This window comes from Petaurus breviceps, unplaced genomic scaffold (assembly GCF_028583685.1).
Source record: "Petaurus breviceps papuanus isolate PSGF00001 unplaced genomic scaffold, PetGlider_PUasm1.0 38, whole genome shotgun sequence".
Taxonomy (NCBI): domain Eukaryota; kingdom Metazoa; phylum Chordata; class Mammalia; order Diprotodontia; family Petauridae; genus Petaurus; species Petaurus breviceps.
In genome coordinates, this window is record NW_027186304.1 from 173846 (window position 1) to 191119 (window position 17274).

General features: G+C 42.5%; 2 protein-coding genes across 3 annotated transcripts in view; one reads left to right on the plus strand and one right to left on the minus strand.

Annotated features, from left to right (window-relative positions):
* Positions 1-5607: 5607 nt before the first annotated feature.
* Positions 5608-12100, minus strand: LOC138170310 (mitochondrial import inner membrane translocase subunit Tim21-like). The gene is made up of 6 exons (XM_069099561.1): positions 11567-12100; positions 8848-8910; positions 8651-8748; positions 6689-6762; positions 6500-6605; positions 5608-6402 (listed from the first exon to the last, which is right to left on the minus strand). Exons 1-6 carry the CDS (start codon positions 11874-11876, stop codon positions 6307-6309), a joined length of 747 nt encoding a protein of 248 aa, XP_068955662.1. The 5' UTR covers positions 11877-12100; the 3' UTR covers positions 5608-6306.
* Positions 12101-13796: 1696 nt separating this feature from the next.
* Positions 13797-17274, plus strand: part of FBXO15 (F-box protein 15) — a 90614-nt gene continuing 87136 nt past the window's right edge. The window contains exon 1 of one of the 2 annotated variants that reach the window (XM_069099559.1): positions 13797-14014. In XM_069099559.1, the coding sequence (XP_068955660.1) occupies positions 13848-14014 (167 nt within the window). In that variant the 5' untranslated portion in view covers positions 13797-13847. Of the gene's footprint in view, positions 14015-15784; positions 16001-17274 lie in introns of those variants that run through there. The other variant, XM_069099560.1, reaches the window with a different exon arrangement.

Here is a 17274-nt window from a genome sequence, read left to right on the forward strand (position 1 = left end):
ACGTTTCCCCTCCACTTGTGAAACTGAAGCACAGGCAGAAATAGTGGGGAGGGAGACAAGGTGTTATTTAGATTTTACTTCTTTGTCCAAGGGAAAAGGCTATATTCCAGGACAGACCAACTTTGAGAGGTAAAAAAAAAGGGTGAGGAGTGAGGGAAGTTTGGGTATAAGATCTAAGAGAGTTCAGTCAATAAGAGGCAATTAAGAAAGGCTAAATCCTCGTTTCCTCAACATATGTTTGGAATAAGAGAGTTAGCTGTAAACATTTGTGTCAAATTTTGTATTTTTCCCTTTGCTTGTTATTATGAATTCCTGTTAAGTTTTCCCCAAATTACAGACATACAGACATAAACCTGAGCAACATCATTTTTCCATAATATTGTTAAAGCCTTAGAACCAAACCGCATTAAAAATAATGCAGTGTTAGCTCATTTATAACATTTTTTCTTTGAACTCACTTCTTCTTTGTAATGTTTCATATAGCATCATGTTTTTTTCTGGAAATCAGTTAATGCCATTAGGTAGGACATGTAGGCAGAGAAATCAATCAATGCTATTGGGTGGGACATGCAGTCAGAGAAATCAGTCAATGCCATTGGGTGGGGCATGCAGTCAGAGAAATCAGTTAATGCCATTAGGTAGGACATACAGTCAGGGAAATCAGTCAATGCCGTTGGGTGGGATATGCAGTCAAATTCACCGCCCTCCTTCCTCTCCCCAACAATTTTTGTTGTTCTGTGGTTTCAGTTGTGCCTGACCCTTCATGACCCCATTTGGGGTTTTCTTAGCAAATACACTAGAGTGGTTTTCCATTTCCTTTTCAGCTCATTTTACAGATGACGAACAGAGGCAAACAGGGTTAAATGACTTTTATCCCAGGATCACATAGCTAGTGAGTGTCTGAAGCCAGATTCAAATTCAGGAGATAAGTCTTCCTGACTCCAAGGCCTACACTTTACACACTGAGTCACCTAGCTGCCCTACCCAACAATTAAAGAAGGGATTTATATTGAATTTAGGGCCTAAGACAGGAGAGGGGCGAGGGAAACTCGGTGGCCCTATCTACAGGGAAAGTTGGGTGGTGACCCAGAGATACCTCAAACTTTTTTCTTTATTCTAAACTTCCTTCTTTCCGTCAAGGGCACCACTGGGAACCATCCTTGACTTTAACTCTTTCTCACTCCTCACAACTAACCGGTAGCCAGGTCTTGTCCATATCATCTCTCACATCTGCCTCTCTTTTCACTCAAATGGCCACTGCCCTAGTCCAGGTCATCATCATTTCTCACTGGGACTATTGCAATAACCTTCCAATCGCTCTTCCTGCTCAAGTCTCTCCTTCCTGAAACCCTTCCTCCACATAGGATCCAAAATGGTGTTCCTCAGGTATACCTTTGCTTATACCACTCCCACCTCTCCTCCCTAGATTCCAGTGTCTCTCTGTTACCTCTAGGATAAAAATATAAAGCCCTCTCTTTGGCATTTAAAACCTTTCATAATCTGTTTCCAATTTGCCTTTCCAGTCTTGTTGCATATTACTTCTTAACGCACTCCTTAGTTTAACCAACTGGCCTTTTTTACCTCACACATGACATTCCATTTTCCTTCTCCGTTCCTTTGCATAGTCCATGAACCCCATGCTTGGAATGCACTCCCTCTTGGCGTTTGCTGATCTTAGAATCCCTGGTTTCCTTCAAAATTCAGTTTAAGTTCCATCTTTTCCATGACACCTTAATCTGATCTCTCCAGGTACCACCTCCTCTCAAATTACTTTGCATCTGCTTCTGTCTGTACATGCTATTTTTCCTGAGAATATTAAGTTCCTCGACGGTGGGTCTTGTTTTGTTTTATCCCCCAGTGTCTAACAAAGTGCCTGCAACATTAAGCACAAACTAATTTAACAAAAACATGTCAATTTAGCACAACATGCTTGATAAATGCATGTTGATTGACTGGCTGATGGAAAAGTTAACAGCAGGCAGAAACCAGAAATAGGTTTTGAGTCAAGTCCCAGGGTTTGCCAGAGGAAGAAAAATGGGGTACAATGGCTTGGAGAACTACATTCCTAAATCACGATTTCCCAATGTGCATTTTCTCCTCTTGGCACTAGACTACTAGTCTGGTACAATGCCATTCAGCATATGCCTCTCAGTCCCAGGTACTTATGCTTTGAACACAAAAAGTCTACCTCTTATCCAGGTGCTGCAGGTAGCCACTAAGCCAGGGACAGCTGGAAAGCAGCCGATTGGAAAATCTGGAATCAATTGCCTGGATAAAGGAAAACGGTGATGGCCTCCTCAGGTCAAGGAAGGATTTCAGGGGATAGGGAATGAGTCATGTACTGAGGTCGTCTGGGTCATCCAGAATACTCATGGATCACCATTTAAGCAATTCTTGGCTCAAAGCAGAATGAAACACATCACAAGGGATATAATAGCATGTGACATTTACATAGCACTTTAAATTTTGCAAAATACTTTTCACATATTCTCATTTGATTACTGCAATATTCCTGTGCGGCAAGTGCTACTGAAACTGCTGTCTCCATTTTATAGATGAGGGTATATGTGGTTAGATAGCTTTCAGAAGGTCATACAGATATGTTTGAGTTAGGATTTGTACCCATATGTTTCTGACTTCAGGGCCGGTGCTTCATATTCACCCAATGGATATTCATATTCCATTGGGTGGATAGGAAGGGCAGAGTCTAGGATGGCCCTGGCCAGGGTCAGTGTCCACAGCTCAGGCCAGAACTGCTGGTAAAGCTGAGTTACATCATTGGGAATGGAGCCTGACAAGTGTTCATGACAACGTTGCTTTTAAAACTGCCCTGTTTGGCCCCACGGGAGGGTCCCGGGAAGAATGGCTAGAAGTTACAAGGAGGCAAACTGAGGTTTGATGCCAAGAAAAACTTTAAAATTAGAGAGCTCTCATTTTAGATCTGGAACTGGTATAGATGGAAGGATGCTGAGATCCCTTATAGCTCCAAAATCCTGTGACTCTGTGGCTGTCTCTTTTTAAGAAAGGCAGCCTGGGTGTGTGGCTGGGATTTAAAGGGCTCATAACCTGGAGAGTTATGTGAAAAGACTAAAGAAAATATTGCCCCAGTTGGACATGTTGCAAATCAGCCAGAGAGCTGCAAAATTATATAGAACCCTTGTTTACACTCTTGGATCACGCAACTGGCATTGACAATAGTTCCTGCTCCTTCTTTAAATGCCCTGATGACAATCCTATTGTTTGAGAGAAGATCTAATTTTCACTATTTCTGGTGTCTGTGTTATATGGATTAATGGAGGTGGGGTAAGTGTCACTTTCTACAAAGGGTGGCAGATGTTGTAGTGTTAGCAGTTGGCTTTATCCAGTATCAACAATAACGCTGGCAACCTCTGATACCTTGTACTCTGGCTTACTTAGGTATCTACAGAACAGAAATCTGGACCAAAGTAAAATGAAGCAGCCTTGACTTTCGTTGGTGGGGGAGGGTTATATCTCTAGATCAGAGGGACCACTTTCTCTTGGTAACAGGATCCTTTTAATTCTAATTGGCCGGCTCCTATTAAAAGGTCCAGTCCCCACCCCTCATTCCCCAAAGTGAACCTAGTAGAGAGCTAGCAATACAGGAGGAGCATGTAATTTCACCTTCCTCTCCCTTCTCCCCACTATAGAGATGGCAGCAGTATTAGGGTATAGTGAAACTACCAAGGGAAACATGGGCTGGTCTCTTCCCTGCGACCTGGCAACACCGCGAGTAGTAGCAATGATGGCCTCTCGCCCTATTCCTCTTCCAGGGGTGGGGAACCTGTGGCCTTCTAGGCCTTTGGGTGTTGCCTTTTGACTGAATCCAAGTTTTACAGAGCACACTCTTTCTTTAAGGGGCTTTGTTCTGTCAAGTTTGGATGCAGTCAAAGGGCTGCACTTGAGGGTCACATGTGGCCCTGAAGCTCTAAGACCAACCTGACTGAGTATAATATGATAGCTAGCTTTTATAGAGCATTTTAGGGTTTACAAAAAGCTTCACAAAGAATACCTTATTTGATCCTTCCAATCCTGGGAGGTAGGTATTATTATTTTTATTATTATTAATTTACAGATTAGGAAACTGAGGCAAACAGTGGCTGACTTGGCCAGAGCCACATAGCTCTCAGGGTTGGAGACCAGATTTGTACTTAGGGTCTTTCTGACTCAAGGTCTAGTGCTCTATTCCCTGTATCACTTAGTTGCCAGGTATCAATAGTATCATAGACTTAGACCTGCAAGTGAACTAAAGGCCATCAAGTCCATACTTTGCCTTCTCTTCATGGACCCTGAGTCAGGTGTATCTATACCTTAATAACAATCTCTATACCATTGCTGTGTATTGACCACTCTGCTTTTGCTTGAAGTTGGAACCCATTACCTCTTGAGGCAGAACATTTCTACTTTTTCATAGATGTAATTGTCGGGAACCTTTTATTTTATATCAAAGCAAGAGCCCAAATTTACTTTCCTGCAATTTCTACTCAGTGATCCTAAGTCTGCCATCTGGGACCAAGCAGAACAAATCTATTTTCTTTTCCAGATGACAGTGTGGACGACTGGATGACAGACAACAATGATGTACTCAAGTTTCTAGGCTAAGAATCCCTAGCCACTTCTTTCAATATGCCATAATCTTCAGTCCCTTCATTATTCCAGTTATCTTCATTAATTACTTAAATGTGTAAGTGGCATGGTATTTAAGTTGCACTCTAGTTACGATCTCAATTTATAGAAGCTATTTTCCATAGTATTTATATTTGAATTGAGTTAGAATTTTCCCTAAATAGTACATGTGCTTTATAGTTCAGTAAGACTTGTAAATTGCCTTCCTCTCTCAAAGTGATAATTCACAGAGTTTATTTAGAGACTAAGTCTTTATTGATCTCATCCTACTGGCCAAAAGCAAAAATACTTCAAAAGTGTGTTGAAATCTTCACAGGCACCAAGTAACCCAAAGGACAATAGCTATATCAAAGACAGCAGATGCTTTGCTCTGATGCAAAATATTTAAATACTTCCATGTCAACACAAATAGTACTAGTCAATGCTAGGTATTATTATTCTAACATTATTTGATCTTCCACATCTCTAAATAATGGTGGTCTCACAACCACTAGTAAGTATAATACTTCATTGTCTAAAGTTTCTATAGCATTATAGAGAGACTTACAAAGTGCTCCATGTACTGTATCTCATTTGATTCTCACAATAACCATAAGAAGTAAATAATATAAATATTATTTCCATTTTATAGATGAGCAGACTGAGAAAGGCTGTCATGTGTGATCCCATAGATATTCAAACCGAGGACTTCCATGACTATGAATCTAGTACTTTTACCCTCCATATTCAATTGCCTTTCTTATGGTTAAAACTCGAGCATCTTATTTTAAATGTTCTGAAATGAGCATTGCGTTCTTTTAGCAAGGCTACATCAATGTTTTAGTCACCAGAAGGCCAACACTCGGGCCTCAACTTGGACCTCAGTACTCAAAATTTTAGAAGCAGATCTAGTCATCTTTTTCCCTATTTGGTGACAGTCAGCTCTTCCCATTCCCCACCCAAAAAACAAAACAAAAACCTTCACACAACATAGATTATTTATAATCAAAGCAACTGATATTTACACTGACTTTATATACTTCCAAGGTCTCCTTTGGCTGTATAAAAGAGTATATTATAAAATACAGCATATATGAAGAATATCTATGATTAATTGAACATAGCATCCAATCTTTGTTAATTTTGAACAGCTTTAGTTCATTGCTAGTTGGTGTGGTCTAATTCCTAAGTTACTTCCTCATATTCACAGTGAATTCAGATTTAAAATTATACAGCAAGATAATTTACTTTGGACATCTTTTTTCTAAGTTTAATTTTATTTCAAAGGTTTTTTATAAGGTTGCATAACATAAGGAAAAGCACAGAGTCCTATAATTCATCTTCCATATTTCAGCTGCATCAAATTTTAATAAAAGAAAATTCCTATTTTGAAAGATGGCATTGTTATAGATGAAGCAAAAATAATGTCTGTGAATAACAATTCACCTAGATAAAATATAAATGTACTTTATTTCATGTTTTTTTTTGCCCAACTGAAGGTCTCTAATATTATCATTCTAATGCAACATAAATCCCCTCATTATTAAACATCCTTTTTTTTTTTTAATGTCTTCCTCATAACAGGCTCACAAAGAGAACTGTGAAAATCAGAATAGCTGTAATTCCCCACTATGTGACATAGTAGAACACATCAGAGTTGCTTCTTTCCTTTGGCTAATTATCTCAGGATCGATTATCTTCAATAACAATGGTTCTTCTAGGAAAGGCATCAACATCCACAAATATATAGCGAAATTCATATCTGCCACTTTCTGGGTTCTGAAAATAGGAAAAACATATGTCAAGGTGTTATTCTTTCCAGCAATGTCAATTGCTAAGAATTCCATTATCCCGTCATCCACGGTTATTTTCATACCTCTTTCACTTCAAGATGCACGGTTCCTTGCTTCCCTGGTACTGAGCCTTCAATGTAAAATTTCAGTCGGATGTACGTCAGCCCATCTTTTACATATTCAATATGCCTGCCAAGAAGATAAGCAAATGATGTTTTAATGTTTTTAATTTTCATAATTACTTAACCTCATCACAAGCAAAGTTATCATACCTGACATGCTGTCTTCTACCTTGCCTTGTTGATTCCCCATAACCTTTAATACTCTCACCAAAAACACTGACTACCTATAAAAACAAAACAAAACAAAGTAGCTTAAAAGTAAATGGCTTTTAAGGATATTCTTGCAAAATATTCCTTTGAGGAAGGCTGAGATTTATTCTACTAAAAATTGGTGAGCTTAAACTTATTATGTCACAACTCCAGTTGTCTTCATTAATTCCATCCAGTCTTAAAGGAAAACAAAGACCTTGAAAGAAATGAGAAAAGTGGTTTTGGGGGTGATTTTTACTTCTTTAATTACTTCAATACACTGGCTTAAAATAGGTACCAATTTTATATAGCTTCATAATAAAGGTTCAATCAAAGTTGAAGTGAAAACTTATTTGCACCAACCCCCACTAAACACAAAAAGTCTCTGAAAACAAATTGTTCAGGCATTCAGATACTAACAGCAGCTGATGATGTGAAAATCAAACGTTCAAAGGTTTTAATGTGATTTAAAGAACAAAATTTAATACAAGGTGCTATTAAAACAAAATACTTTAAAAAGCAAATGCTAGAACAAGGTAGAAATCAATTAATATTGACATATTTAGAACAGACTAAGTCTAGATGTTTTAATAAATTACTTCTAATGGGAAATTCATTGTGAAGCAGCTATGCAGTTTTTAAAAAGTTTTAAATTATGTCCCTTTAGAAACCTAAGCTAAGACAAATAGTTTTATCCAAACAAATGAAATATTCTTCTCTTAGCTATATTATTTCTCTCACCCCTCTAATAACCTTTCTTTTTGTTGAGCTACGTATTCAGTTTCTTTGCTTTCTGGCATATATTGAAAAAGAGTAATGTTATAACAAGCATGTCCCACAACTGTGAAGCTAGAACAGGTGCAAAGGTGTATTTATATAATTAACTTCAAACAGCAATAGTGTAAATATATCACAATAATTATTTTTTTCTATTAACTGTTTTGCTCAGTTAAATCACAAATTAGTCTTTTGGATTATACAAATTCTGACTATGATGCCAGGTTTAGCTTTATATTATGAAGTTCTGCTTTATTCAACAACAATGTACATCCCCTAAGTGGATAAGTTCTATAATGTAATCTTTCTAGCTATGCTGTTATCCATACTGATTATTGCTATTATTTATACTTGGTTCTCTATACACAGAAGACCCTCCAGATTGTATGCTGGCTTGTAAGAAGTGAAAGATCAACGAAAAAGGGAAAACTTTGGAGAGTGCAGTAATTTTCATTATAAAATGGCTTAGATTGGGGGGTGTGGGGAGAGATGGTTTTTTGATGTTAATCTTTGGCTACGGATGACAATATCTTAATTGATGTTAATGATACCAATACCTTTTCCAAGTTACTCATTCAAATATTAATCATTGAGAGCCTCCCAATAACTGAACTATTTCTAGGAAGTAAATCTATAACTGTAAGTGGAGGAAGAATTAATATTTTTCTGCCACTAGTATATATCAAGTAAAATAATACTTCTGGGTTCTACAATGAGCTCTGGAAAAGTTAACGCATCTCAGTTGAATACTTTGCCATATTTAAATCATGTAAAAGTGGATTTTAAATGACTAATAATTATAACACTAGCATGAATTTTTGTTGATTTCACTTGGAAGGGCTCAAAATGCTTCCTATATAGGATCAAAGTTACAGATATGAAAGGAACTTATTGGCCATCTATTCCAACCTTCTCTTTTCTAATTCTAAACCCCGAACTCTCTTCATTACACTACTCTGCTTCTAATTTAGAATCACATCTTCCCCTTGGGAATACAGCATATAATCCCATGTAGAAATAAGAGGTTAAGGTGCCCAAGGACACCAGGCATTCGATCTAAGTCAGCACTAGAATCCTGTGTAACATGCCTTTCTTGTCTCCATTTTATTTTCTAGTTCATATGTGGTAACAATCTTAACAACTAACCTCTGGATGGGATCTGCATTTTTCCAAGGCTCTTCCAAAAATCTTATTAGGACTGGATGAAGAGAAAAGTTCTTTGAAAACCACATAGAATAAGCCACCTGAAATCACAGGATAACCAGATGAAAACAAAAATACGATCTAATTCAAGCATTATGTAAATGGAGAAATTTAGAAATTGTACTTGCTATTTTTTCAACCTGTGACACTCATTCCAATAAGCACTATTATTAAATAGGTAAAATCTCTTCCAGCTTCTTTCACTGTAAAGGGAAAATAACAAAAGTTACTCATGAACTATATACATACCAATAATAAAATTATTTTGGGACTACTAAGTAGAAGGGCAGTTAGGTGGCACCGTGGATAGAGTGCCAGGCCTGGAGTCAGGAAGATTCATCTTCCCTAATTCAAATATGACCTCAGACACTTACTAGCTGTGTGACCCTGGGCAAGTCACTTCACCTTGTTTGCCTCAATTTCTCAATCTGTAAAATGAGCTAGAGAAGGAAATGGCAAAGCACTCCAGGATCTTTGCCAAGAAAACGCCCAAAGGGGTCACGGAGAGTCAGACACGACTGAAAATAACTGAACAACTACTAGTGAGCAAAAGCACGGGGGCAGTGTTTTAAATGGTGTTTTCCCAACAAGGTTTTAAAGAAAGACTACAGGTTTAAAGAAAGGCCGGGGGCTCTTAACATTTTCATCTGTGTCTCTGAAGCCTGACGACCCCTTCTCAGGAGAATGTTTATACATAATGGAGGGAAATGCTAAATTTCAGTTGAAGGCGGATTAAAATAAAGATAGCTATCATTGTTGAAACCTGCAAGCCCTGCTCCAAGGGGCCGGATACCTGGGGTTACATGTGTGGAAACCAGCATTAAAGAAGATTCTTCTAGTTGATAGTTTTCAAAAAGTAAATAGTTTCCAAAGTGTTTTATTTAAAAGTGTAAAGACTCCACATTGCCAGGTAAATGACCAGATCTTTATACGTTTTCTTTGTTCAAATACAATTCTTCTCTCTGCAGACCTCATAACTGCTACCATAGCCCCCCCAGACTTTTGTGAATTGCAAACCACTGTGTACTATTATAAGAATGCAACGTGATATGAATCATGCAAAGGGGGCCAGAAAAACAATTGATTTGGGTAACTTGTTTGTTAAAGACCGAAATAAAGTCTTGTTTTGGACAACTTAGTTTGTCATCATTTTCTAGTAATGCCATCCCCACTGGATAGGCCAGAGACACATTTCAGTAAGCAAGAATGGAAACTGGAAAGGGAATTTGGGCAGCCCAACTGACTTGTAAACTGAACAGATAGGGGAATGAATGCCCTGTGCTTTCTCCATGTGGCTTTCTTAACACAGATAAAAATAACTTTTATACTTCTTACAAACAGGATCATTTGGGAAAATGGAAGACAGTTTCATGAATGGATTAAATACATGTCTTGAATTTGGCTAGGAATAGGAAAATATGATTTAACTTAGAGAAACATTTGATATTGAAAACTAGCTCAACGTTCTGATGTATCCATATACACATTTGTACGTGATTAATTCCTTCTTAAAAAAATAACTAGGAGCATATACTTTTCTCTCACAGTCCGGAGTACAGGTTCTTAAATGAGATGAGACAGTACAAATACCAACTTTGTTCAAGGTTACTCATCCATCTAACACAGGGTTTAGATGGATGGCTCGCTGTATTGTTCCAGAGAAGGTAATTCTCACCACACACCCACAGAGAAAGCTTCAGTGAGCTTTGTCCGTATTCAATATTGAGATTTTCACAAAATGAACAAATAACATACACGCACATTATGTGACCTTATTCTCCAAAGTAAATCATTTGTTCTCTTTCGGTTAATTCTCCTGGTTTAGATGATGCCTTTTTCCCCAATCTTTCAATAAATAATACTCTGTAATACGGATGCAGAGCCCCAAAGCCATAGCTCTTTCCACGGTATTAGTGTCTCTCCAACACGGGGCCACCCACTCGTTTTACTGCCTACTTCCAAAGCCCTGTGCCAGGTCTTCGCCATATTGTACTATTATTTAAAAGTCCCACTTTCTCTGTAAAACCTGACTTAAAGAGTTTCTCCCCTTTATCTGTAGCATAATTAATGCCTTACTATAGTCTTATTTTCAGACTGCCATGGTTGCACTCTATCTCTTCCCTCCCTGATCATTTTCTGACGTCTGTCCTGCCTCCCAGATGGGCAGCACTTTAGAAACAGGGAAAGGCTGATTTTGTACAAGCACAGAACATAGTCCACTGTTGGGCTCCTCGAAGGGGCTGCTAGATACTTATTGAGTATGACTAAAATAGTCACATGAAGATTAAATGGACCATTTTTTTTTGAGTTGGGTTCTGGTCACTTTTTCCCCAATGCAAACGGTCTATAAGTGGTAACTCCTCTCCCCTTCATTTCTTCTAGGTTTAATGGGGCAAATTATGATCAAATATAATTAGAAATGAAAAAAAAAAACCTTAGCAATTTTCTGATCCAGTCTGTGGAGACATTTCGGGGGTCTCAACACTTGGATGGGAAAGTCTGCACTTCGATACAAGGGTTTCCTTTGTAATTCTATGTACCCCATTCCGAGAATGGGCCCAAAGGCTTCACCGGACTGCCAGAGGGGCTCACAACACATGAAAAAGCTTAAGAACCCCTCTAGCCCCACCCCCTCCTTTTACAGAGAAGCAGACTGAGGCCTAGGGAGATGAAGTGACTTGACCAGAGCAACACAGCGTTAAGTCGCAATTCGGTAGGATTTTGGTGTCATGGAACGTGTGCAGAGGTGGACCTGCGGAGGAAACGTCTTCCCTGGCTCTAGGTGTGTTCGCACTCCGGGGCAACTTTGAAATGTGACAATCGGCCGACAAGGGCCAAGCGAGTCCCTGCGCGCGTTACCTCTCTGGGACGCGGACAGAGCCGCTGCTTCTCTCTGCCTTTCCCGCACAGACACCTGTTTGCTGCGGTCCTCCGGCGCTCTCGCGGGCTGGGCCCCCTGGGTCCAGATGCCCTTGGGGGCGGCCCCGAGGACGCCTCTGGGCCGCGTCCCCACTTGGCTTTGCTCCAGGAGCCCCCGCCTCGAACACGGCCCCGTCCTAATACGGGCTTCGTTACAGGGGGCCGGCTGCAGCCGAAGCAGCGCCCTCCCGGGGCAGCGGGGCCGCTTCTCTGTGCACTGGATAGCTCGAAGCAAGGAGGCGGAAATCATGCTCGGAGAAGGTCCCCGGCCCGAAGCCGCAGCAGCCACACGCCAGGCAGCCCGGACAAAGTCCGGCGGTCTGCCGTGAGCCTCCCACCCAGGAGCAGGGACCCAGGGTCCAGACCGAGTCGGGAGCGGACGCGCCCTCTAGTGAAGAGGCAGATATAACTCCCACCCGTCCTCTATGGCCCTCCTCCCACTTAAGCACCAACGAAGACTCCCAGCCGCCGCACACCGACCTCCAAAGTTCCCTGGAAAATGCCGAGGATCCCTGGGACTGGTAGTTTGCAAACTTCGTTACTTAGAGACTTGCCCGCCGTAGGAAAGTTAAGACGGACTACAAATCCCACAATGCAACGCGGGCGGAGCTCAAATTAACCCCCTCGCCAGCTCTCAGGACCTTGTTCGAAAGTCGCACGGGCGGCACGTAGTTGAGGTAGTAAAAGGGCGTTTAAACTTTTTCTTTCTCCTCCTTCTCTGCAGTTTAATGATGCATTGTCCCTTTAACCTCTTGCGAAATCAAGTTATATGGGTATCTAATAGCTGTAAACGTCTAATCTCCCGATACCCTACATTAAAAGGACTGTGAAGTCCAATTGGCTTAATTCCTGCTCATTCACTGATTTTTTTTTCTGTGATTATGGAGAATTATTGAGGTCATTGGGTGCCTGCACCTAAACCAAGACAATAAACCTCACAGATCAATCGCAGAGTAATTAATACTTCTGTTAAGACTTGGCATGGACGCACCTCGCCGCGCTCACGATTCCAGCTTTAACAAGCCTGTTTTATTGGCAGTAATTCATAATCACAGGCTGTTAAGCGCTGGGAGAAACAGTAGAAACCATTCACACTCTTTTTACTGATGAGGGGAAAGGCGCTGGCTCACGTTTCATCACTCTTTCGAATTTCTCTGCCTGCTATACATGAAACTCAGGACTCCCTCACGCGATACCAGTTCTACTGTGGCTAATTGTTACCTTTTATTAGTGCTTGATTAAAAAAAGTGTTTGCGTAGGTTTACAGCAGCAATTGCATAAAAACCCTCAGACTCCTCAAGACAAGAGGCGCCTGTCTAATAGACACTAGATACAGTGGACTTTGTTACATTGTGACAGCTGCCGAGCGGAGGGGAGGGGGGAGAGCGTCCCCAAGATGCTGGAGTTCAAGCCAAGACAAAAGGACGGCTCGTGACTTCTGGGAGCCTCCCCAGGTGGTCCCGTGACACTCGCGGAAGATAAAGCCCAGGCTGGCCGCGCAGACTTTTTGCGCATCGTTCCGCCACGTTTGGGTTTGGTCTGTGTTTTTGCAGACATTTACCAGTGTCCCTTGGATGATGGGCTTTGTAGCCGCGTGGACCTTATTCATCCCTTATTTGCCAGTCTGAGCTCTGCCCCTCCTCCCCCGCCCCCCCATCACATGGTTTATCGATTTCGTGAAATCTCAAAGAAAAAAGGAAGAACAGAAACAGCCCCAGCAGCTGGAGCCCGGTCCGTCTGTGCGACGGCCTTTTTATGACCGAGGCCAGGCCTCTCCCTCTGCTCCCGCTAGGACCCCCGCCGTCCGCTCCCCCTGAATTGAGCCTGGGCTGCTTGGGGGGGCCGCGGCCCTGGTGCACGAGCCACGAAACCGCCCCACCCCGCCCTTCCATCGGCAGCTCGGCCGCCCAGCGCCCAAAAGCCGGCGGGCGGAGGAAAACGGCCGGGCCGCAGGCGGTGATGGGGCCGGCTGCCTGAGGCAGACATTTCCGCCGAGGCCCGGCCCGGAGTGCTTCGGGAGTGGCGGCGGGCGGGGGCCGCGAGCACGGAGGCGCGGATGGTCGTTAGGGCAGCGGCCTCCTCCCCTTCCTCTTCCTCCTCCTCCCCTTCCTCTTCCCCCCCCCCCTCCCCCCCCCCTCCTCCCCCTCCTAAGGGGGAAGGCCACGAGCCCCGCCCCTCTATCCGGGCTCCGGGCCGCCCGAGCCAGCGTTCTAGCGTCTCCATGGCGACCGGACGGGGCTGGATCCTCCGGCAGCACTGCAAAGGGCTGGTGCGGGCGGCCGAGGAGATCCCGTGGCAGCTGCGCCTCCCACCCGTCGACGAGGCCTGGGCCTCCCCTCCCGCGCCCCTGGACAGGGCCCCGGGGCCCTATTTCTTCCGGAGGCCCAGGTAACCCAGTGGGGGGGGGGGCGGAGGAGAAGAGGGGGCCGGGGAGCTTAGGGGACAGTGGGAGGGGCGGGGAGAGGGGGAGGGGTAATGACAGGCTTCTGGGCGTTGGCCTCCGGGCCCCTGGGACCTTCTCCCCCCGGGCAGAGAGCCACAGCCCGCGCCAGCGCCCAGGGAGGGCCTGGGGGCCGGGGGCTCCCCCCTCCGCCCGATATCCTTCAGTGGAGGGGCGTGTCAGGGCCAGGCGGAGTGGGGAGGCCACCCGGGGATCGCAGACCTGGAGCTGGTCGTCCAGGACAATTGTACTGCAGAGGGTCGGGAGAGGGACTAGGGGTCGGCCCTTGGGGCATCTCCGTTGTTTCCTTTGTGCCGGCCGCCTAGCCGAAGTTCCGAGGCCTTATGTTTACATTGGATGTCATGGGCCCCTTCTCATACTGTTGTTACGTTCACTTATCTATTCGTTTAATATGTTTACATATTGTTTTTAACATTCTTTTTTTTCAAATTTTGAGTTCCAAATTCCCCCGTCCCTTATCCATTGAGAAGGCAGTAGTTACACATGTGGAGTCATGCAAAACATTCCCATGTTACCCATGTTGCCAAAAAGAAAAAGGAAAATAAAGTGGAAAAAGGGTGTATTTCCATCTGCTCCCAGTTCATTTTCTCTCCCAAAGGGGATAGCTTTTTCTTTTTGATCATGAACCCTATGCAAGCTTCTAGGATCTTTGTGTTTTTAATCGGAATAGCCAAGTCTTTCACGGTTGATCATTGTTAGGATTTTGCCTTTGCCATGCACAGTGTTCTCCTGGTTCTGCTCGTTTCAATTTGCATCAGTTCATATAAATGATCCCAGATTTTTCTGAAGCCGTGGTGCTAGTCATTTCTTACAGCATAATGATCTTCCATTGCAATCATATGCCACAACTTGTTTAGCCCTTCCACAATCGATAGTCATCCTCTCAATTTCCAATTCTTTGCCACCATAAAAAGAGCTGCTCTAAGTATTTTTGTGCACATAGGTCCTTTCCCTTTTCCTTTCATATTTTTGGGATACAGACCTAGTAGAGATGGTATTATTGGGTCAAAGAGTATGTACGGTTTTATCACCTTATATTGTTTTTAAATACAAAAAAAAATGTAGTTTACAAAGGAAAACAATTATTGCAATACAGTTATCCCCAAACAACATCAACAAAATTAAGTTTATGGGCCCCAGGTTAAGGCCCTCTGGCTAGTATCTTTTTATTCTTCCAGCATTTTCAAATCACTTGCTGAACTCTTGGAGAAATCTCGAGGAAACTTGAAGAAATATACTTTTTATTTAATGGAAAGCTCCAGTAAGGCCCAAGGAATTTCACCATCTCCACATGACTGGACGTGGAAGAAGAAAGAGAGACCCTGACTACCAGAAATCTGTCAGTGAGGCAAACTTGTGTTGCTTAGCATCAGTCAAACTCCAGGGAAACTTATAATGGTGACTGTCTAAAAGGAAACTGTTGCCCAAAGTCTTTTCTCTGAAATAATTTCTGTGCCATTTGTGCTTTCTTCTATAGCAAATATGAAAGGGGTCTAGCCTAAGGAGGAACTTAAGACTTCTGCCTGGCCTCTTTTGACTTGTGTTATCTGGAAGTTACCCATCCAAATCCTTATGTGATTCCTAATATGCAGAGCAAAAGAAGGCTTATTTAATAGATGACATTAATTCAGTTCAACATGGATTAAATAAGTCCCTTCCTTGTGCTCTCTAGGTTTGGCTATGGGAGAATATGGAGATAGAAAAAAACATGGATAATACAGAGACAGAAACCTAACATTCTCTGCTCCCAAGACATTTATGTTCTACTGGAGGTGAAAAAAGTATATACAAAATAATCTCCTTGAGAGAGGAGGAAGAGAACACCACCACCTTGGGCCACTAGGGAATGCCCTGTCTAAGAGGTGACAGCTGAGTTCAGCCTTCAAGGAAGATGGAGATTCCAAGACATGGAGGTGAGGGGAGAGATGTTCCAGGCATATGGGATAGCTTTTACAAAGCCATGGAGGCAGCAGATGGAATGCCTATGGAGGATGCATTGAAGAAGAGGGGTCGTTTAGCTTCTCTGCTGTTTGTTTTTTAAAGCCCTTCTGACTCCAGTCTGACTCCAGCCCTACTTTTCCATGTTGATAGCATTTGAGGTCTGCATTCTAGTCAGGTTGGCCTATTTGCTATTCAAAAATATGATGTTCCTCTGCTGCCTCTGTTCCTTTGTAAATGCTGTCTCTGTGCCTGGAATGCATTGCCTTATCATTTCTGCCTCAGAGTCCTTGGCATCCTTCAAAGCTCAGTTTGAGAGTCACCTCTTATAAGATAAGATTCTCCCTCAACTCCGGGTGCCGTCCTTATCTCCCCGGAAATAACTTGGTAATAGTCTATATTCTTGCTCCCTCTGCCCCCACCAGAACGCATACTCCTTGTTGCTTATGGGATAACCAGGTGGTCCTATCTAGATGTCTTAATAAGCAGTTGATGATTACAGGATGGATCTCAAGACAGAGAAGAAGGCTGTGCTGAGATTCCTGAAGAAGGGTGCAAAGAAGAGAAGAGGATTTAGGAGAGATTCCTGGGTGCACTCATGAGCCGGGTCAGGGAAATGACTTACGGTTCAGCTAAGAAAACTCAGAAGGAGCAGTGAGATACGTAGGGGAAGCAGCAGAAAGCAGAGAAGACTATCTGGGGAGGTCTGGTGTTGGAGAAGTCAAGCAGGATAAGGGTGGAGAAGAAGCCTCTTGAAGTAAGAGAGTTAACCTTTGGACAGTGTCGATAAATGATGGAAATGCTCATGGCATTGACCATAGCCAAAACTACCGTCCACATTCATATTCTCCTTTGCTCATTTCTTACACTTAGTGCCTCCTCCTGAAACTTCTTTGTTATTTTGTATATGTTTCTGTGCCTGTGCGGTCTGTCCCGATACTTTGTAAGCACTCGAGGGTACAGATTTTCATTTTTGTCTTTGTGTGCCTAATACCCACCACAATGCCTGAAAACATACAAGGTGCTTATTAACAGCTTGATTGATTTACATAAGTTTTCATTTTATTTTTATAATAACTGAGTAAGATAGCTAGTACAAATGTTATTTTTCCTTATTTTTATCATTATTGAAATTGAGAGGTTGAATGATTCCCCTCCAAATTTATGGAGTTAGTAAGAGTATAGATTTAGGGTTAGAACCCATATCCTCTGATCCAGATATATACGGTGCTGGTTCTACTGCATCTCA